The sequence below is a fragment of the Cryptotermes secundus genome, unplaced genomic scaffold (genome assembly GCF_002891405.2).
Source record: "Cryptotermes secundus unplaced genomic scaffold, Csec_1.0 scaffold49, whole genome shotgun sequence".
Taxonomy (NCBI): Eukaryota; Metazoa; Arthropoda; class Insecta; order Blattodea; family Kalotermitidae; genus Cryptotermes; species Cryptotermes secundus.
The window spans coordinates 3,536,706-3,558,940 of NW_019744106.1; the positions used below are offsets into that span (position 1 = coordinate 3,536,706).

Genomic DNA, 22,235 nt, shown 5'->3' on the forward strand with positions numbered 1-22,235 from the left:
ACAAATCCATTGTTACTGATTGTATCTACGTGTATATACGTCTGTCGCACCCGGAACTTTACCGGGGGGATAAATGGCGGCCGGCTCGTAAATCTGACCTCACCGCCATCTGTGAGCTATTTACAAAATGATGGAGCCTCGACGTCTCACAATCCTATGGGTCTAAATGGCCTGTTACAGTTATAGCTCTATCTTTACCGTCTATGGACATCATAAACAATATTACATTAGCAGGTCCTTCCATTTCTTGACAGGCATATAAAAATGAATGCATTTCAAGGACAACCACATTGGATTACTGCTACATTTTGTTAAATTCGGGTTTTGAAAACCAAAGCATGTGGCCTTCTCTTGGTTTATTCTTCGACGCAGAACATACACCGTCGAATGGTGAATAATGAATTCAGGATAATCTGAGAGGAAGTCGCAATGGCCTTATCGAGGTGATATCCAGGCACTTACTTGAAGAGACTCATATAATTACAATTTCATTCAACAGATACCAAATTATTGTGCTGATATCCATAAAATAGTGAGGAAAGCCATGAAAAACCTCAGTCAGAATAGACGGTATAGAGGACGAGAATCGAACAAGGAAATTTCCCGCATACAGATGTAGAATCAGTCTGCTCGGAGACAGAATGTGGCAATAGACATTCTTTGACAACTGAGGTGCGACATGGTTAGAAGGCTCTCAAATACTGAATGAACAGCGTAAAGGGGTGCGCTGCATGTGGTTGCCTGGCAACGGAACAAAGGCGGACACAGATGAGTTCATGCATTGTGTCTTCTACTAATGAGACGAGAGAGACAGACAGTACGGAAGGAAAGAAATTGATTTGAAAGATGTTTATTTTGAGCGCATACATTATTCAAAAGCCAGCAGTAAGTGTACTACTGATACCAGGGGCATGTCAAAGCTCAGATGGTTAGTAACCGACTTTCCACCGAAGCGGTTCGGGTTCAATTCTCTGTCAGGTCATGTGCGGCTCTTGGTAAGCAAAGTGGCACTGGGGCAGGCATATTCCGGGTCCTTCGGCTTCCCCTGTTAATTCTCATTCCTTAATCAACGTATCATCCGACGCTATGTGGTCTCAGTACTGACAGAGTGAAGTAATAAAAAAAACTACCAGTACCAGACGACCTACTACTAGCCTGACACGCTGAGTGGTTCGGTAGATGCACACTTAGCGGCGTAGAAGTTCTGTCTTAACTTGAAGAGGAAGGTAATGTACTGTGACATGATCGAATAGCTTAAAAAGTGACCTCGGTTGCTAGGCAATGGCACAATAAAGACGTTATAATACCACTGCCATAACAAGCTAACAACAGAAGAAATGTTCGAGGTTTTTTCTATCCGGTCCGACCTGAGGCTATAGAGGGAGATGCCGTCGGCAGTGTTGCAAAAGAAAAAAGAAATACTAGTCGCGAGTCTCCAAGGACTTGACGCCAAGACAAACTGATTGACGGTAAACTGCCAGTCGTACAGTACTCTGACTCTCACTTTGTCTGAGGGCCGGTTAAATTGCTAATGGTCTTCGCCAGCACAGTCATTTCTGGCTTCTGCCTTGTCGAGATCCATCACCAAAACATTTATTCTCTCCTGTATAGTACACTGACCACTGTACAGACGAACAACACGCCATGTCATCACATGAGTTGCAAAGTGCACTGATGTTAACGGTAGCATGGTCGAAAAGGTATTACACTAGGTAAACTGTACCAACTTTGGCACTTGAACAATAAATACCGGTGTTAGAAACAGTACTTAATATCTCTTTCTTATCAATAATTTTGGAACTGTACAGTTGAAATACAGTAGCTCTATCTAGGAAACCGTTCGGAATAGGACATATACAGAGTGATTCAGAAAGATGGACACAATTTCAATTGACTATATTTCCTGAACTGTATGTTGCATTTGAATTCTGTAAAGTACATTTGAAAGAGGATGTTACAAAGTTTCTAGTATTACCGCTAGTGCCCTCCATCACTGCGTCCCGGGCCGATCGCGTGTATCGGAGGAGAACGTGGAGTGCATTCGAGTGAACTTTGAGCGCAGCCCAATGAAGTCAACCCGTAGTGCTAGTAGAGAACTTGGACTATCGCAAACAACTGTGTGGCGTGTACCACCTCTTCCCACAAATTTGAATGACCTAAGAAACTGTATCACAGCTGCGGTGAACTCAGTGACGCAAGATATTTGTCATCGAGTGTAGGATGAATTCAGCTACCGTCTAGATGTTATCCGTGCAGCCGGAGGAGGGGGGGCACATTGAACATCTATAAACTTCCATGTATGTATAATCAAGTGTAATTTACAGAATTCAAATGCAACATATAATTCAGGAAATATAGCCAATTGAAATTGTGTCCATCTTTCTGAATCACCCTGTACAGTAGCCCTATCTAGGAAACCGTTCGGAATAGGACATATACTCGTATATACACACTCTTTTGCATAGAATGACCGATAATATTATCTCCCAGAATATTTTCCTTCCCTCTTGGGACATTCTGTATATATACCTTGAAACTCTGAAGGACGCTGGCTGAATACCTTTGGTTTCAGTATTTATGACCATCGTAAAATTAAGTGCTGTTTGGATTTGGGGTTCTCATAGCTGCGACTATGAAGACTAACGGCCGGTGGTTCGGCCTGCTGCCTGTTTACTGCTTGGTTCGCTTGGCTCAGGGTTCGCACTGAAAGTGAAGGCGATACGATCCTCCTAAACGTGTCAACTTCTACCAAACTACACGACGTCACATCTCAAGAGCTCGCATTGAGTCTATCGCTTAGGAGCTAGAGGGAGCACGAGATTGGCATTCATTATATGGACAGTTCCCTGGATTTCATGGGGCACGAGGTAGCGTAGTTGGTTGATGCACTATACTACAAACCGGAAGGTCGCGGATTCGAGTCCCGATGAAGTGGATTTTTTCAAATGACCTAATCCTTCCAGCCTCATTATGGCCTTGGGGTCTACTCAGCCTCTAACAGAAATGAGTACCGGGAATCTTCCTGGTGGGGTGGTAAAGGCGGCCGGCGCGTAAGGCTGACAACCTTACCGTCATCTGTGAACCAAATGTCTAGATAATGTTGGGCCCTCAATGTCTGACAAACCTATGGGCATCCATGGCCTGCTACAGGGATAGCTTTACCTTTTTCTCTCAATTCCATAGACCAGGGCTGTACAATTCATGGCACGAGAGACGCATGAAGCCCTGTAGTTAGTTTTGCTTGATATGCGAGTGCGTTTTTCAATTCAGAAAAATCTGTGTTGAAAATGGTGTCGAATGTTGTTGAAGGAACCTTTGCGAGAAGTGTTTACTAAGTATTACCTGTAATTTTTCAACATAATTCACGCGACACGCAATAAATAACATCAGAATAATATGCAATTAGTATGAGTTCAATAACGAATGTAATGCCGATATTACGGGCAAGCGCCGTCGAACTGGCAATATTTAATTTAAATAAATATCTTTCTTTTAATTTATGTGTGCAATTCTTATTCGTATATTTGCATTCCATGACCTGATCACAGCAAAGCGTATATCTGTATGGCCACGCCGTAGAAAATATATTGTGACATGACGCCTCAAAGCCGGAATAGCGCAGCCGGAATAGACGTTCATTGCTAGGCAACGACGCGGTAAACATGTTCCCACAGCAACGAATAAGCCAGCAACAATCGAAGTATTGTTGAGCTATAACGATGGAAACTCTTTTCCTGTTGGACCCGCCCCGAAGTCCCATAACGAGGATCCCAGGCCAGCTGAACGAATTTTTTGTGGGAGTCAAGATGACTGAGAAGTGATGGCAACAAGACAGTTGAGTTTAGACGGCAGTCTGCCAGGATATGAGTCTGAGAGAAAAGGAATTGAATTGAGAAACTGAGTCATTAGAATTATTGAATGCAGTTCAGCTGAGATTTCGAAGTCTCCCTCTGAAGAGAAGACTTTACGTTCGATATATGGAGGCATAATTCACTGAGACTGCTATATTACTGTGTTGAAATCCATTACCAGGTTAGGATTATTGAAAACTGAGAACCCTAATCTATGTGTAGCGGTGAACTGTAAAGTGTAGATCATCAGCATTGCTGTAATTACGTGTAGTTCTGAGGGGTGTGTATAAGTGATCAATAAACCAAATATCGAATCGAACAAAGTCCGAAAAGCCAGAAATTCTGGGTGTGTGTTACCTGTAGAATGACAAGGAGTATTAGTTTTATTGTTCGCCTAAGAAGGGACATAGGATCAGACTTGCATTCAGTTACAAGGCGTGTTGCTTTGATGAGTTAACGAGAATTTTGAGACTTCGCAGCACCGTGGCTTCGGTTTGTTAATAGGAGAAATGACAGGTTTTCACGCTCGTAAACCAAATGCTGGAAGGCCCAGAACCAACGCTTTTAGTGGTACCGATCTTGTTCCTGTGAAAAAACACGGTTGGTCTTTAAAGGCCATATTCGCTTGAAATTCTGTGTTTAATTGTAAAAACATAAAAACATGAGGCTTTCATAAGATTACATTAACATAATGGTTTTATAGTAAGCCACTGTCAATCATTCGAAGAATGTGTCCTGTTCTTAACTGATACCTTCAGGGACTGGAAACTGTTTACTCTAAATTGCACTTTGTCATGTATAGACTGTTTAACCTTAAGTAGGATACAATTTTAACCAATAAATATTCTTCAGTATACTCTCCTTATTCTCGTGCTGATTTCACTGCATTGAGAATTCTCGGTTATGTTATCCACGTGTGCTGCAGAATTGGTTACAGCAACTGCCAGTTTTAAAATCTCAGGTAAACTTTTAGTAAAATAGTACTCAAAGACCGTCTCTGTGGTCTAGTGGTCAGAATTCTGCCTATAGATCCAGAGGTCCCGGGTTCGATTCACGGCACTACCAGATTTTCTGAGAAGTAGTGGGTCTGGAACTGAGGAACTATTTCAAGGAAATGACGGCTCCGGTCTAGAAAACCGAGATTCACAGCCGTGGGGATCCGTTGCAGTGACCACGCGACACCCCCTATCCGCTAAAGTTGGCACTAACTTCTCCGACAAGCGGCGGTCGCTCGGTCGGTATAGTGCTTGCGGACTACAGGCCACGGATTTTGTTTTAGTAGTTAAAGACAAACAGGCATTGATGGAGAGAATAATTTTAACGGCTGCAACCGTTACAGTTGTAGTGATTTAACGAGAGACGTTAGGATGTAAGAATCAGGACAATTTAAGCAAGTTACCAAATGTCTTCTGCTCTTTTTTAATTTTTATTAATCTTAGTTGATCCTAAAATTAAGAAGAAAAAACATTCTCTTTGAAAAATCAATACCCGTAAGAAAAGGTCAGCTGCAACATATTTCTTGTTTCAAACCGATAGAAATACAAGCTTTACACCGATGAAACACTTATCTTCCTTAGTCATTACGTCACAGTTAAGAGTTGAAAGAATGGATATCAATTAAGAAAACTAAAGCGTATTCATATAACTACAACGGGAAAATAGCAATGAGGACTTGAGTCGCATTCAGAAACTCTAACATAAGAGCTGCGCATGTGCAGTAACATCCGTAGCCAGAGTACAGAGTGCGTGTTCTCTATCAGTCCCGCGGCAGGAAAAGTGGAAAGACAAAATTAAATTGTTGTATGTATATACGACGATTCCGAAATATACCAATTCACTGGCCATGAATTTATGGATTCTTATAAGTAACGCCGACTTTTAATCGGACACAGTGTTCGAATTCTTTCTAATAGGTCCGCTGTATTTCTCGGCCTTTGGGTGAGTGTCGATGCGTTTCAACAGCAGCAAGGCTACAAATGGTTCTATTTGGACAATCCTCATATTAGACTCTCCTTGGATATGTGCGGCCTGTTCAAGCATTCTGGTGGCGTGTCCGAAAAATACTAAGGGCAACAAATCCAGTCTGCAACCTTTGCACATGGCAGATTACAAATAAATGGATTATTACACCAGCATGAAGATGGTGAGTACATGTTGCAGCGTGGTTTCCATGTCAACTTCACTGACCACACCGTACGTGGCGTCGCCCTGAAACATAAGCTACTGAATCAAGTTCGGTACTCACACTAGCATGTGGTAGAGGATGGCTTTGTAACCTCGCGGGCGCTCCAGGAAGTTGTACACGCGACTCTGAAGTCTCCTGTAGCGCGCGTCCCGCCGATTCGCCCGGTAGTTGAGCGGTTTTCCGAGCAGACTCATCCGGGGCTGTTGCAACCGGCCGCCGTGCTTTGAGGACGATCGCCGGTCGTTGAGCGAGAGGCTGCAACACAGTACAAATGCACACACATCATTAGTTCTGGTACTCGGTCACCAAGCACCCTTTTCTTTTTATTCGTATAGTGGAGTCCAGCTGGTGTCACTCGGCACCTCGGCCACTGTTTGGCTTATTCTACCTGTCCCGGTTGATTATGATGATGGATAATTTGGTGGAATGAAAACTGGTAGGGGAAACCGAAGTACTCGGAGAAAACCTACCCCAGAGCCGCTTCGTTAACCACAAATCCCACTTGACCAGACCCGGGCTCAAACCCGTGCCGCCGCGGTGGGAAGCCAGCGACTAACAGCTTGAGCTATGGAGCGGCCACCAAACACGCTGGTTCAAGCGGTAACTCTTCTGATTTGTAACCGGGAAGTACACAGTTCGAATCTCGGTTGGGATAGCGACTATCCTGGTTGGTGTTTTTAGTGATTTTCATCAGTCCCTTCAGGTAAATGCTGTTAGAGTGCCTTAAAACTTGGCCCAGACCGCTTCCTTCAGCATTTACCCCATTCATTACTTACTAATCATCAGACCCTACATAATTTGAGAATTCGCGTCGTCGAACGAACTACAGAGAAAAAGTTTTTCAGTCTTCAGACTCACATTAACATCGTAAATAGGTCGCGCCATAGCTCAAGCGGTTAGTCGCTGGCTTCCCACCGCGGCGGCCATGGTTCGATGCCGGTTCTGGTCAAGTGGGATTTGTGGTGCACATAGTGGCGCTGGGGAAGATTTTCTCCGAGTACTTCGGTTTCCCTTGCCAATCTTCATTCCACCAACAGCTCCACAATCACCCTCACCTGTCATCTGGGGGCTGGTACAATAGGCCAGAAGTGGCCGCAGTACAAGGGACTTAGTCCCACACCACTAGCATTAAAAAATAACATCGTAAATATACACAAGCACCGATATAACGAAGATAAGAGCAAACTGCAACAGCATAAATGTCTTGTTCCAATTATTTTTCATTTAATTATGTTATATGTAAGGACGCTGTTAACACACGAGACAACACAGCGCCGAATGACGTGAGGGTTACTGAATAATGAACTGGAGAGGTACAAAATGAAGCGATCGTTAATTAATGTTAGGCAATTTCCAGAAATATTCCTAGAAGGACTCAAGAAAATCAAGCAAATACAAGGCTAAGGATAGCCAGTCTCTGAACCGGTACATAAATTAAGAATGTCTCGAAATAGAAGCAGGACTCTTATCCACTGAACCACGATGTTTGATGCGTCTTATCATCCCTTCTGTTATCTAACAATTCAAAGATTCCAATGCAGACATACACAATTACAGTTTTATCTATCGGACTGCAGGGCTTCGAAACCGGGTCTCTCACTCCGAATGAAGAAGACAGATTGGGTATAAAAGTATTATCTTCTGTGTTCTAACGCAATGTAATTCAGAGACAGCCCAATATTTCGCTGGAATATACTGCCTCCACATTCAGGACTGGTGAGTAAGTGAAGTATGGAACGAGGAGAAACATGCGACAAACTCACTGAAAGCGACGGGGTTTCCCCGCACACTACACCGCGCTACAGTCGAGAGGATCGCACTAATCAGTGTCACTGCCATGGCAACCTCAGATGCAACCATTACATAATTTTGCGCTCTATACGCGCCACTGGATACTTCTAGAGTACTGAATTGTAGGATGAACTGAGTATGTGACCAATCTGGGGACACGAAAATTCATTGGAACCCCAACAAAGATGGTGAAAATTTGCCTTAAGATGAAGAGTTTGCAAGGAAATAAAGTGGATGAAACTTGCACGCGATCGTGTCTAATGGCAGGCTTTGTAATTAGCAGTCTTGAATAATTGGGTTCTGTTAGAAGAGAGAGCATCAACAGAACATACACCCAGTGAGATGCCTTGAATATCCTCTTGCACGCCTGGCTGTAATCTCCCAGAGAAATTTGATGAAGGTGTCGGGCTCATCTCAGTGGTTACATGGAAACTGCTTAAGTGAAACTGAGGTAAGTGACAGTGATGTGGTGCTAATAGGGCACACAGCACAGCGATTGCGACGTATGCTTTGCGGCTACGGGTGAGGACTCGCGTGTGAAAAGAGATGATTCAGTTTGTGTACAGTGTAGTGGAGACAAACACAACACATTCACTAAATGACACGACATCAACACTTCAAATCCGTGAGTCTTCAGTATCGGAATTTTTCCATTATCTGAATTATTAGGGCCGTTTGCTTGTTTTGTCAACACCCTGCGACCTGCAATGGTTAACGCCTTCGACACCTTTCTGCATGCATGATGAAGGCAGTCGGCCTGTTCCAAATTCTTATAATTATTCCATCTTTTCCAAGTTCTTCGTGGTTTTGGCGTTCATTTCAAGATTGGCAGACAACCCTGATTTTCTAATTACATAAATTAGTTTTTTCTTTTCCTTGGCACTACAGCCCCAGTGGGCCTAGGCCTACCTCCATGAGCTTCTCTGTTCACTTCGGTTTTTCTAGATCTTACACATTCGGTAGGACTCCTTGGGCGGGTGATCAGCTCGTCGCAAGGTCTATACCTGTACACAAACACAGAAAAACGCACACAAATATCCATGCCCTGAGTGGGATTCGAACCCACCACCCCGGCTTCCGAGCGAGCGAAGACAGTACATGCCTTAGACCGCTCGGCTACCGTGACCGGCCTACATAATTTATATGCAATAGTTAAGAGGATGGATGTATGTAGACCCATTGCTAAGTAATGACTCCGTAAACAACGGTCGTTGATAGAAAATAGCTGTAAATAGAAAAAAGAAATGGCGTTCTCTACGCGGTCCGAGCGACAGCCACGTGATCCAACAATAGAACAGTTGGGAGAGGTGTCTTCTACGCGCTCGGTGCCGAGGTTACAAAAGTAGTTGACTGTATGATGTGATTCTGGTCCTCAAGATTGGGGGGAGTCTCGAATCTGAGACAGTAAAATATGCTCATGAGCCCCGCGGTACTTGGACCTGAGAATGACTGCGCTGGCGAGTGTCAGCAGCAAATGTATATGACAGACCCATCCTCTCTTCAGAGAGGTTGTTACATAAGGACTATGACCGCAAGGGTTCAGTTGAAAGAAATGCTAGCCGTGAGTCTCAAGCAGGTTGCCGCCATTATAAACTGAGTGTCGGTACACCAACAGTCGTAAAGTAACTGACTTTGATTCTGACTCTGTGAGTTCGGCAGTTGGAAGCCAGGTTAGTTCAGCTCGGGAGTTGCAGTGGGATAGGCGACAGCCAGCGAAGGCGTGAAGCCGTGAACACGGAAGTTGAGGGATCTGCAGCATTGGAAGACCTTACCAGACAACGACTTGTGAAGACACAGCAGACTGAGAAGACTTAGTACATGTTGTACTGAAATGCAGAGTGCGTGAATTAACAACAGGGCTATAGTTACTCGTAGTTACGTTCTTTAAGGGTTCAATAAATCCAGTTACCATTCCAAACTCTATCACGTGACAATATTATGGAACAATGCATACATGTTACTATTACTCTTTCGCTTTGCCTCAATTAATCAAACTAAATAGAAAATTTTATGGGCTTCGAGCACTACCAACTTTGCTAGAAGTAAGCGAAACTTGTGCAATTGTGAAAAGAGACATACACAGAATGCAGTCAGTGAAGTGATATGCTTGTGAATACTTACCGGGATGATCTGTACTGAGCCATATTACGAAAGAAGATAGGAAAGAACGGATAATACATTTAATGTAGGCAAAGAAAAATACTGATAAATAATTTGAATAAAATGAAGAACAAACATATAAACAAATACTCCAATATAAAAGAATTGGACGTCAGAACCGAGGAGGAAATTCTGGAAAAAATAAAATTAGTGTGTAGTTAGAATAGGTTTCAGTGCATATGAGTATGCCACGAAAGGAAGAAAAAAGGGGAAGAAGAATTTTCGCTTTTGAAAGAAGCTGCTCATACATTCTTGAAAGGGGGATTTTTATTTCAATTAAGAATTGCAAAAAATCCTCTAACAAGAAAGGAATAAATTGGCTTTTGAGCCACGAGCTTTATAATGTGCCTTGGTTTGGACAGGGCACAAGACCGAAATTAGACGAGAGGATAATATGAAAACTGATCCTGAAAAAGGTAGGAGAGTGCGGGCTGGATGTAAGTGTATCGCGGTCAGGTTTCAATAGTGGGGTTTTGCGAACACGGTAACGATCCTTCGACTCCATAAGGGGAGACGAACATGGAGACGAGATCAGAGACTCAGTGAGTGTCAGGGAGGATTTACTCGACTGTGAAGTGTCAGTGTTAGGAATGATATTTGAGTGAACAAAACTGTGATCACTCTGGCCCTGATAATACCCCGTCAATTTTCAATGTACTGAATGCTTTCCCGTGGTGGAAACCCCTAAACTGGGTCAGTGGTACCAACGTTATTGATTCTACCTATCCCACTTCATCTCGTTTCACGTTATGACACCGACAGCTGTAATACCGAACCATGAAGGGCCCGCAAATCAGACACATAATTATTCCGCAATATGTGTGGATTCTGTTTTCGGCATTTTTAGTATCCAATGTAAACTTCTGTAAATGCGTTTTCGGAACTATGGTTATGCGTAATGAAATGAAGTTAATTTTATGGCCTTATATTTGGATATAAAATGGATTTTCCATGTTGTAACCCACGGCATATCGAGATTTTAGGCAGAAATGCGCTATTCTGTGTTATGATAACTTAAAAATTCAGATTTTGAGAATTTGTAGATTATTAGGAAGTTGCAAAGAACATACAACAAAAAATTGCCCGTTTAAAGAGATATATTTCGTTTGTAGCATGTAAAGTGTAAACTTTTTAAAATTATTACTTTTCCGAGGCAAGAAATATCGTTGTCTTCAGTTGGAATACAGCAAAGAGTAATGCATAATATCTAATGGAATCATAATTATTTCTAACACTTTCCAAGATGCTTGAACGTGCTTTAGTCTGATTGAGGCATTGATTAGTGTGGTTAGTTTTACTAAGGATTTCCTTTGAAGTTTTTTAATTATTGTACCTGTGATCATATCGAAGCCAGGGGCTTTCTTCGGGTTGAGGTTTGTACGAACTTCTTCAGCTACGTCTTTTGGTGTGACTAGCGGGATTGCTTCCTCATAGTCGTTTGGGTCGAGTTCATGCAGTTCGTCTGATCCTGGGTTAGGCAGGAACCCACTTTCGAGGTGTTCGCAAACGTTTCTACTTTAACGTTGTTATTGCGGGCCCACTGTCCATCAGGTTTTCGGATTGGGGTTACCTGCGTGATAGGGTGTTTGAGGTACTTCGTTGCTCTCCACAGAGAGTATTCCGTGCTATGATCTACGGTCAGGTCGGTAAGAAATTTGCTGGTTGAAGAGTTTTTCAGTGCTCTGATCTCTTTCGTTAGTTGTTGCGTAATCCTGTTTAGGTTGGTTTTATCCTGTGGCGCCCGTGTTTGATGCCAGCGCCTTCTTTCCACTGCCAATATCAATGCACTTTGCAACTCGTGTGAGGACATGATGATGTGTTGCTCGTCTGTATAGTGTATACTGTATAGTGTCCTGTAGAGAGCCCTATCTAAGTTTACGTAATATATATTAGCGTGCTTTTTCAGAGCGTTAGCTCGTCGATGTAAACTAGGAAAAGAATATTCATCTGGCGTTCAAGTTGAGAAATGGTCACGCTTTTGCCCACACACTGCCAAAAGAAATCCGAGAAGCATGATGACTGACAAACTTCCTACGCCTGCGCTATCAGTGTCGCACGCAAAGGCTTTACACTTACGAGTATTAGAAGAAAGATACCAATCAGGTTCTGCAGATGATAAAGCTGACAAAAAGATTCGAACTTTAGAAGTTCGTAGCAGCCCACAGAGTATAGGTAAATTAAGGGCAAAGGGCCAAGAGTGGCTGCAGAAGAAACAGCAGAACTGCAGCTACAGAACCTTGAGATTTCTTTCCATTTCGAGGAAAGCCGCTATTTTTTTTTTTGAGCATAACAGAACAGCAGGCTGAAGGTTTTATCATAAAACGCGAAACAAGCACAATCTGTAGAGGACAGTGGCAGTCGCTATAAATCACGTGAAAGCCAATAACACATTTCCAGTGCCGTAGGTCGGGCCGCAACATAAACAGAGATGCTGAAATGTAAACTGGGACAAAAAAAATATATTGTATAAACAAAATACGGGTTTAACATTTTGAACTACTGCAAGTAAAGTCGACTCAATTTTAAACAAATGATCGGAAATTTTCCGATTCTTTTTAAATACTGTCTAGGTCTGATGAAACAGTGAGCGCAGAAATATTATTCGAATCTGTAATTGTGAGTCTGGTGTTGTAATATTTAATGTAATTCACCTACTGAAAGTTACCTGTAGAGAGTAAACTACACGCTGGACGACATACGAATCGGGGTTTGCCTCCTGACAGATCTGCTCCGGGAATCAACGAGCCTCTTAGACAAAGGCTATACGGGTTTATTCTCCGGAGACAGAGCGGCCGGGGCGTGAACGAACCATTTGCAACCATATAAGGCGAAGGTTAAGAATGATGATGCTATATCATCACTCCCAAATACACTTTCATAGCACAGTCCTTAGTTAATTAAGCCCCATAAACGTAAACGTAAGGTTATGTTACTCCAAGAAGTACCAATTTCTCTGCCAGAAAATGGGCAATGAAGCGTTTTGAAAGCGATACAAGCGCTGATTCTCGACAGGGAAGAGAGTTTTCCTCTTCTCCACATAGTCCAGACCGGCTCTGCAGCCCATCAAGTCTCCTACACATTGCATACTCGGGCGATTTCCACGGCGATTTGCAAGAAGCTGACCACTCACTTCCATCTAGTAACGGGGTCAAGAATGGTGGAGCTATAACTCCACTCCGACATACGTCTTCATAGCATAGTGTTTAATGATCACTTCAACTTTATGGGAGGGCTATTTGTAAAGTAACTACCGTTTATTTTAGACAATCAATGTATTAGTGGCGAAGAGCACGCGTATGCGAGGTAGTGTCATGTGATTCACTGCCTTGTAAGCCATTTTATACCTGATCACCTAGTGTTTGTTCTTGTATTTACAGAGTTATGATGTGCGCTGCGACTAATAAACCCACCAGTGGGAAATTCGCGCTGTTAAATCGTCCGCTTTCTTCACGTTAAACTAAGAGTCCTGCCGAAACCCATCGTGAATTATGAGGGGAAATTTACGGCCAAAATGTAATGAGTGAAGAACTGTAACCCCTTGGTGCAGAATGTTCAAGGATGGGCGAACAAGTGTTCATGATGAAGAAAGAAGTGGTCAGCGATCTGTAGTGAGTGATCATCTTGCTCAAAGTGTTGACCAAACAATTTGTGGAAGACGGCGTTTCACAATTTCACAACTTTCGCGTGAATTTCCACAAATTTCACGCGCTGTTCTCTACGAGATTATCACAGTCAGGCTAGGCTATCGAAATATTTGCGCAACATAGATTCCGAAAATTTTCAAGGGTGCGCACCAAACGCGGAGAATGGTTTCGGCTTGACATTTTTAGAGCGATGCCACGAAGACGGCAATGAATTTCTTAACCAGATCGTATGAGTAACATGTGAAGAAAAGCCTGGGTTTCATTTGTTATTGCTGAAACCAAAGAACAGTCCAAACAGTGAATGTACACGCATTCAGTATACAAGCCGAAAAGGTTTAAAGAAACGTTGTTTACCTGCCAGAAAGCTGATGAAAATAGTTCTCTGGGAGAGGAAAAGGGTGATAATGGTGAAAATTCTTGCTACAAGAGATCACAATAAAGTCACATGTGTATTGCCAAACACTTAAAGAAACTATGTCCATTCAGAACAGAAGGCGTGGAATGCTGACATACTGTTTAGTGCTACTCCATGACTATTCGTGTACGCACAGAGCTGCTATCACTTGAGCACTGCTGGAGCATTTCAACTGGGTGTTGTTTGACCACCTTCCATTACAGCCCTGATCTCGTTCCGAGGAACTACCACCTGTTTACCTAACCGAAAAATTAGTTTGGATCAGAGCGCTTCAAGAATAATGAGACGTCAAAATGTGGCTGAGCTAACAGGCGGCAGACTTCTTCGACACAGGCATGCAAAAACTTTTTCCCCGATACAACGAGTGCCTCAGTTTCGGCGGTACTAAGCTGACAATTAGCTTAGGTAGGTATGCACTTTTGTGCATAATATTTTTTTCCTCATTGCTCGCCGGAGATTACTTTCCGAGTAGTCCTCGTACTAGCGCTTTATGATTGATAATGCCTGACAGTCAATTTTTTCCTGCAAGAAATGACAAAATTGCATTTACAGCTATGAGACAATAATTACCTTGAAAGAGCCGTATCTGGCAGCAAAAGAAGTTTGTATTCAACTGTGCTGTACTACTCATTTCTGAGTTCGTACAAAGAGTACAGGCCTGAATGTGACCCAAAGTCCAGATAATGTCTATCACTACCTTAAGAATCCTGTAGTACTGTTTACTTTCTCGCACAAGTAGTACGACCAAGTAGTGTGATTGTGAAAAAAATCCATTTCAAGATGTTGACGGATTTAAATGTTTTCATCCCCATTAATATGAAAATGATTCATACAAAGCTGACTCTTTGCTCGTACTCGTATGTATGCATGCATATGTACTGTAATGTGTGATACCGTTGAAATGCAACGATCGCGAGAAGGAACATGTATTGCTTGGCAACGGCTCGGTAACATATTGCCATGCAAACAATATCCTGACTATCGTTAGGCAATCTCCCATAACAACAACAGAAGAACTGCAGGAGGCGGTGTTTCCTGTTGGGTCCTCCCAATGACTATATAGCTAGAACCCCAGGCCGGCTGATTGCAGTTAATTTAAGTGAAGTGAAGTAAAGTAGTTGGTTGTTGAGGGTTGGCAGTTGAGACGATCCCTGAAAGGGAGACTGAGAGAATATGGCGCTATAATTCAGTTGACAGTTGACAAGAGTTCAGTTGCGGGAAGCTGAAGAATCTCCACTGTTAGAAGCAGTTGCTATGGAACGGCTGTTGAAGATACAGCAGGCTAGAAAAAGGCTTAGCGGGTGCTGTGGTGATATGTGAATTGTGAGAATTAGCGATGGAACTGTAATTACTTGTAGTTCCGAGTGGTGTGCATAAGTGGTCAATAAGTCCATTCACCAATCCATACCTGTCTATAGGCACACCCCTAAAATTGTGAGAACATTATATATATATATATTGTTATGAATTTGCGCGTCGCGAACGACTGACCTGTTGAACGGACGTTCTTTATATTCGACATTTAAGAGTTTATCCATCTTAGATCCGTATTCGGTGAATATGAACATTTCAGTTCCAAAACAGAGGCCTAGGGGGGCCTGAAAACAAAACTGCGATTTTCAAGAAAACAGATAAAATCATTTTGTTGAGGTTCTAGTCACTTCTGGAGGATACCACACTAAATGAATCCGCAAAGTTAAAATTGTCAAGGAAATAGCGGTACGTGTGCTACTGAACCAAAATGAGAAAATTCTAATTGTCTCTCAACCAGCTTCAAAGGTCAGTCAGATTTCACGGTTGTTCGGTATTCATTGGTCAGCAGTGTAAGTAGTACACGTGGTACTATGTGTAATATGTTTGCACCGATTTATTGCTGTGTAATACCAACAGCTTTCATTAATTTGTAAATTTGTCAGAATGGAATTAAAGGGATCCAGAAACCATTTGTAAGGTTCTTCTTCCCATGCTGCAAGTGCATGGATTTATCAAACGATTTTAGAAGATGAGTTATTGGCCTTATATTTTGACGCAGCAAGCACAATGCTGGGTCACAAATCTGACATCTCAGCTCTACTACACCCTATTTTTTTCTTGTATTCTCTGTCTGGCACTGTTCAAAGCAACGGAACCAACAGAAATTTTATGACGTAATAAAAATACATTAAATTTGATTAGATTGCTCAAGTATGTAGGGACTAAGCGAAACTGTTATGAAAAATCTGGGTGATACCCTGCTTGAGCCAAAGAATTTGGACATAATAAGAAGCTGTGAGAACTGTTTAATCTCTGCTTCACCAAATTATTAGCTCTGTCAAATTAAGACGCATGTGTCATAGAGAAGGATTGCGTGGACTGAAAAATGTACACAGCGTTTTAGTTTCAATGGAAGGGAAGACATAACCTTCTGATCCAAAGGAGTAGATGTAGTTTCGATTTATCTAGCTCTGAATATGAGCCAATGTTCTTGATAGAACTTCTACGATAATTTGTGCTCAATGGAAGGTACTTCTAGACCAGCTTCTCAGCACGTCACAGGATCATTTAAAGTTCGCCACTCAACAAGCAGATTCAAGCTCTGAACATAAGCAGGTGTGCACATGCGTACCTTAAGAGGGCTGAGAATGTGGCAGTGCAGGAAGCAGAAAACAATGCAAAATTGAGAGGTAAAGTACAAGAGTTTATACTGTGGTCAAAGTTACATTTAAACATTAGAGCTGAAACGACCGTGCTTTCAGGTATGGCTACTACACCAATTTTGAAACAGGTCCAATTCTTAGACAAATAACTTATGTATAGGCAACAGTGATATATAGGCATGAAATCGACAGTGAAATAATCTAGACACCAGTGGCGGTTCCGGTCTAGACATGCGGAAATGGAACCGCACGCCTGGTGGAACTAACAGTAATGCGGTTTGTCCGTTTTCAACGTCGACGCATGTGCAAAACACAGTTTTCGGACAATCTACTCGCATCGCAGGTCTCGGGTGGATGTGAAAGCTAAGAAACGATGTGTGTGCAAGCTTAGGTTTGAGCAGAGGTGTGCTAGATCTGAGATCACAGCGGTGATTATGAACAATCGCACACCTACTGTATTCTGAAATATAACGCAGTGTAGGCCGGCGAAAGTCAACTGATTTCTTGGAGAAATATGTGGCCTCCACCTTAGAGGCGGAAGAGTAGGCCAAGCAATAAATAAGCATGAAACAGGCTGCAGGCAATACTTGGATTATTCTTCGATGTATATTCCTCCGAAACGTTGTTTGACTTTCATGGCTCTACACGGCGTTTGGTAACGGATGATAGACTTCTTCAACGAGTACAGTTGATTCCAATCAAAATACAGTAACTTTACTCAAATGAGGGGATACAGTGGAGCAGTCTCACGTGGTCTGGCCTGGCAGAGCATTCACCGCTGGAAGAGATTTCAGATGTGGTTGGTATGGTTTATTTTGAAATTTCTGATGCTCGTCTCTGTCCCCTCAAGCGACATTGCTACACAAGTTACTGGGAAACTCATTGCCGTCATTCTAAAGCTAGGCCCGTCTCCTCACTCTGTTGCTAGCTGACCACATACCTAGTTGTTCCACCCTTGAAAATGAAAATAAAAATGGTTGCAACCATCTACGGGTCCATAAAACCGAAACCTAAACTTTGCTACATACTAACCTGTGTACTCTGTTTCAGAAGTACATAACCTCCGTATTGCGTCTTCTTAGAACCCTGATTAAAATTTTTATTACAAAACACTTATCTTTTCGATTTAATTTTATTACTATTGCACCACATTATATTCAATATTGGCTACATATTTTTGTGTAGTAACTATCGTTATATCCTGACTTCACAGTTTACTGCTACACACACTAGTGCCCTCAGTCTATCAAGTCTCCACTATTCGTTCCCTGACAACGGATTTTAACACAGAAACTATTATAGTCTCACTGAATTACACACTCCATATACCATATATTATGTCTTCTCTTCACACTCGGACTTCCAACTGAGCCCTCTTGCCTGTCCCAGTTTCTCTGTTGTTGTGCCATTATTGCATTCGTGTCTGTTGCTGCGGGAATGTGTTTACGTAGACGTTGCCCAAAAACGACCCTAGTATATCTGCCCATCTCGCGGTCGTTCCATAGTAACGGCTCTTCACGCTATACACCCACACACGTCTTGGTCTTCCTAGTGGTCTATTTCCTTATGGATTTCCCAGATTCATTTTTCTTCTCCCCATTCATGCTACATGGCTTGTCTTACTATTAAGGACAGCTACAAATATAATAAATAAGCAGTCGCGGACAGCCGGCAGGTAACCCTGCAGCTTGGAATCTACAAGTTGCCATGTTTCACGCAGTCTTTGGACTCGCTATTTAGAACGGCATGAGCAGAGGAAAACGGTCATGAGATATGACTGTGGCTTGTAAGATCTCTCAAACGGCAGCTAGGACATTAGCAGTTTAATTCTGATTTGGTGAGAGGACGCGAGGCCCGAAGGAAGAAGACGGCCTTGTACCAGCAGAAAATATGAATCTTTTCCATGGGAATGTGAATGAGTGGGGGGTGTTTTCCTACATAAAAGAATCATGTCAGCAGTTATGGTTTGTTAGTGTTAGGATGTAAACTAATTCATTGTACACGTATACGTGAAGACCTCGCCAAAAACACATACACAGGAAAAAAACGACATACAAAAATTATGATGGCCGAAAAAAGAATATAATGACATTATTCTAAATGCGATATACAACAATAAAATAACGACATTAATGGAAGCACTAAAAACAAGTGAACAGTGCAGCGGTCTCCCCACAAATTAAAAGTTGCCTGATGATGGCCCATATGCGGCCGAAATATGTTGCAAAATTCGAAAAACATTATGCAAAACAAAATACATTTTGAAATATTTAGAAAGTAGCTTTTAGTGTATAAGATATACTTGCAGTGTCTTAATGACATTTTATGATATTTAATAACAATTTAAAGTATTAAAGTTACACTTTTAGTGTATATATATGTGCCTTTTATATCATTATTGTACTACTGACGCTGTACTTGATTAATAAGAATGAAACTTCGTATATGATTCTTAGTGAAAAATAAAATTTGAGATGCAAATATTTCTTTTTGGTGATGAGAAAACATGAAAACCTAGAAGCAGATGGATGAATACCACTAAATTCTTTCTAAAATATAGAATGAGGTCTGACGGGATCAATCTGGATCAGGCTAGGAACCAGTGGCGAGCTCTTGTGAATATGGTAACGAACATCGTTTTCTACAGAACGGTGGGTATTTCTTGAATGGCCGAGCAATTATTGACTTCTCAAGAAGGACGCAACTCCACAGTGGTAATTATTTCGTGAATATGAGTGGAAGGTACAACCTTAGAACACCCTTCACGACCATAGCCTGCATCACATCCAGGGCCGCTAAGCCTCATGTTTTCATTCTACAAACAGCTTAAAGCGAAGAGGTTTATATGCCCAATATATCACCTGATTTCACATTCAGGAAGTACTTTCTTTTCATACAGTACTTCTATGTTCTTCGTACTGTTACGATTTGTGAGTGACCATAGAGGGGGTTTTGATTGGTAATGGGATATAATGAACTGTTACAACTCGTAACTACAAGGATTATGTTCTCACTGTTCTACACACTTCATAAGCAACTATAGGATGCATTAGGTCTCCTGTCTGCTAGAGTATTCAATAGCTGTGTCTTGGTAGCGGATTCAACGGCGGGGGTTCCTCTTCCTCTGAGTTCCCGAATTATCCCCGGCCTCAGCTACCAGCTTCTCACAACACCCGAGCAGAAGCGGTTATTTAATTAACTACAGCTCCTAACTTGTCCTGCTTATAACATATCATCACGGAGCGGGTAGAAAACATAGCTCTTCTGTTGTAGTGTAATTACTGCCGTGGAAACACGCTTGTTTGCTAAGCCGTTACTTAGCAATGTCTATTCTATGAATTCGCGATCGTTGCCCAGAAACGGATTTACATGCTACAATATGTTTCTCAGGATGAGCGCTAATACTTCGAAATTGATCCTGGTCCAGAGCCTTTGCGTTGTATGGATGTAAGCAAACTTTCCGACGTTTCGGAATAACTTGTTGCTTCTACCTTCAGGGTGGGAGTAGGATGAACTGAAGAATGTCTGAACCAGGCGTCAGCCCCCGCCCTTCCACTAATCGATCTGTCGGATCAAAATGTGTGTAGGCCTACACATGAACCGTCACTCGCCCTAGTTACTACGTCCCTGTAGACTGAGGTGGTGGGTACCGGAAGCATTGTCCATGCCCATGTGGACCATAGATCAAGAGCTGAATCATCAACGACACACTGTGGACATCAAAACTCAGATATTACCTCTCCAGATGCATTAATGGATTTTTTACAACTAAGACGTGATGTGTTTTATGTGGGCTATGAATTGCGGTTTTAAATTTCTAGTACAATATCAGGTTTCAAAGGGCTAAACAAGTTCGAGACCCTGCTAGAAAGTCATAATATCGGAGTATTTCTTTATTGCTAGTGGGGTGGGACTAAGTCCCTTGTACTGTGGCCACTTCTGGCCTATTGTACCAGCCCCAGATGATAGGTGAGAGTGATTGTGGAGCAATTGGTGGAATGAAGATTGGCAGGGGAAACCGAAGTACCCGGAGAAAACCCGCCCCAGCGCCACTTTGTCCACCACAAATCCCACTAGACCAGACCCGGGATCGAACCCTGGCCGCCGCGGTGGGAAACCAGCGACTAACCGCTTGAGCTATGGCGCGGCCTAATATCGGAGTAACTTTCCACTATACTGGCCAGGTCTGCTTGTTCTGTTTAAACTCGGTCTCTAATCGAAGGGAAGGAGCAACTTCAACAAGTTTACACAGAACAAAAGAACTACAGCTGCGTCAGCTGTTTCAAGCCCCCTTTCCAGAGGTTCCTGTGGCTCCCAGTCTTTTCTGATTCACGGGCCGATGGAACCACTCTGGATTTTCCCAACGACTAGTCTATTTTGGCATTATACAGTACAGCTCAAGTACTGTGCAGTGCTAAACTTGCATCTATGGTTCGATTAAACATCAGGCCATGCAGACGTGTCGGGGAGTGGTGGAATAGATTCACCCAATTTTATCCTTGGCATTAGATGCGAAACTGAGTGTTCAGTTTGAGGCATCGGCTGCCTTACGCCCATGGCTCGAAATATATCGATTGGACAGGAGGGTACGTGGCCCCAGAGACTTTCTGAAAGCGATGGAAGAAATTAATCTCTTCTCCTGCCTAGAAGGAAATGCCGATTACCCGGTCGTTCATGCTACAGACAATTCGCTTTACTGACAAAGCTGTCTAAGCTCCTGGGATAAAATAAATTGCCAACAAATATAATTCTCATTAGCTTCTCCAAACATACTCATTTATAATTAGAAATTCATGTGCCTAGTGCCCCAAAAGATGCTTCTTTTTTTTTGTGGGGAAAAATTATAGTAAAAATAAGAAAGGCCTAGGCAATGCCCATCCGGCTTCGGCCTATTGCCAATTGCCGCGCCATCTCATATCATTCTCTTCATTCAGCATATATATATATATATACAAGTATTAATATTAATATTAGTATTAATACACGTATTAAAGGTAAGCAGCGGCACGCACACAGGGAGCCTACACAGAATAATACTTGAACAGCGCTGAAAACAAGAAGTAGCCGCTGCAGCACTATAGACATAGGGCGGGTACCCCTGAGAATTTTAAATTTTAAAATTTTAAAAAATTATAATGAAATTTTTAAATTGGAATTGAAGATTTTAAAAGTGCCAGTTTTTAAAAATCAAGTTGACGTACTTTGTACATATCAGACAGATATCAGCGGGGAGGATTCTGATATATCGAAACCTGTTAGCAACGGAGAAATGAACAATTTGGAAGACTAGTTTTTTAAATTTTAAACTACGTGCAGTGTAGCAGCTACGTGAGAGTATACACCTGATGATGGCCATTTACAGCCGAAACCTGTAGTGTAGAAGAAAGGAAGACGAAAGAACTACAATAAATTGTTGCACTTAGGACGGAGTTTGTGTCATATATGGAGAAGAGTTAGTTTATGCTGTAGTGATATGTATAGTATAGAGAATAGCGATGGAGCTATAAGTACTTGTAATAAGAGGTGTGTACATAAGTGGCAAACAGATCGAGT

General features: G+C 42.2%; 1 protein-coding gene across 1 annotated transcript in view; it reads right to left on the minus strand.

The window, feature by feature from the left end:
* LOC111874363 (potassium voltage-gated channel subfamily KQT member 4) overlaps nt 1-22,235 on the minus strand; it is a 1,139,978-nt gene that overhangs the window by 373,982 nt on the left and 743,761 nt on the right. The window contains exon 4 of the mRNA XM_033755418.1: nt 6,097-6,291. Within this exon, the coding sequence (XP_033611309.1) occupies nt 6,097-6,291 (195 nt within the window). The remainder of the gene's footprint in view (nt 1-6,096; nt 6,292-22,235) is intronic.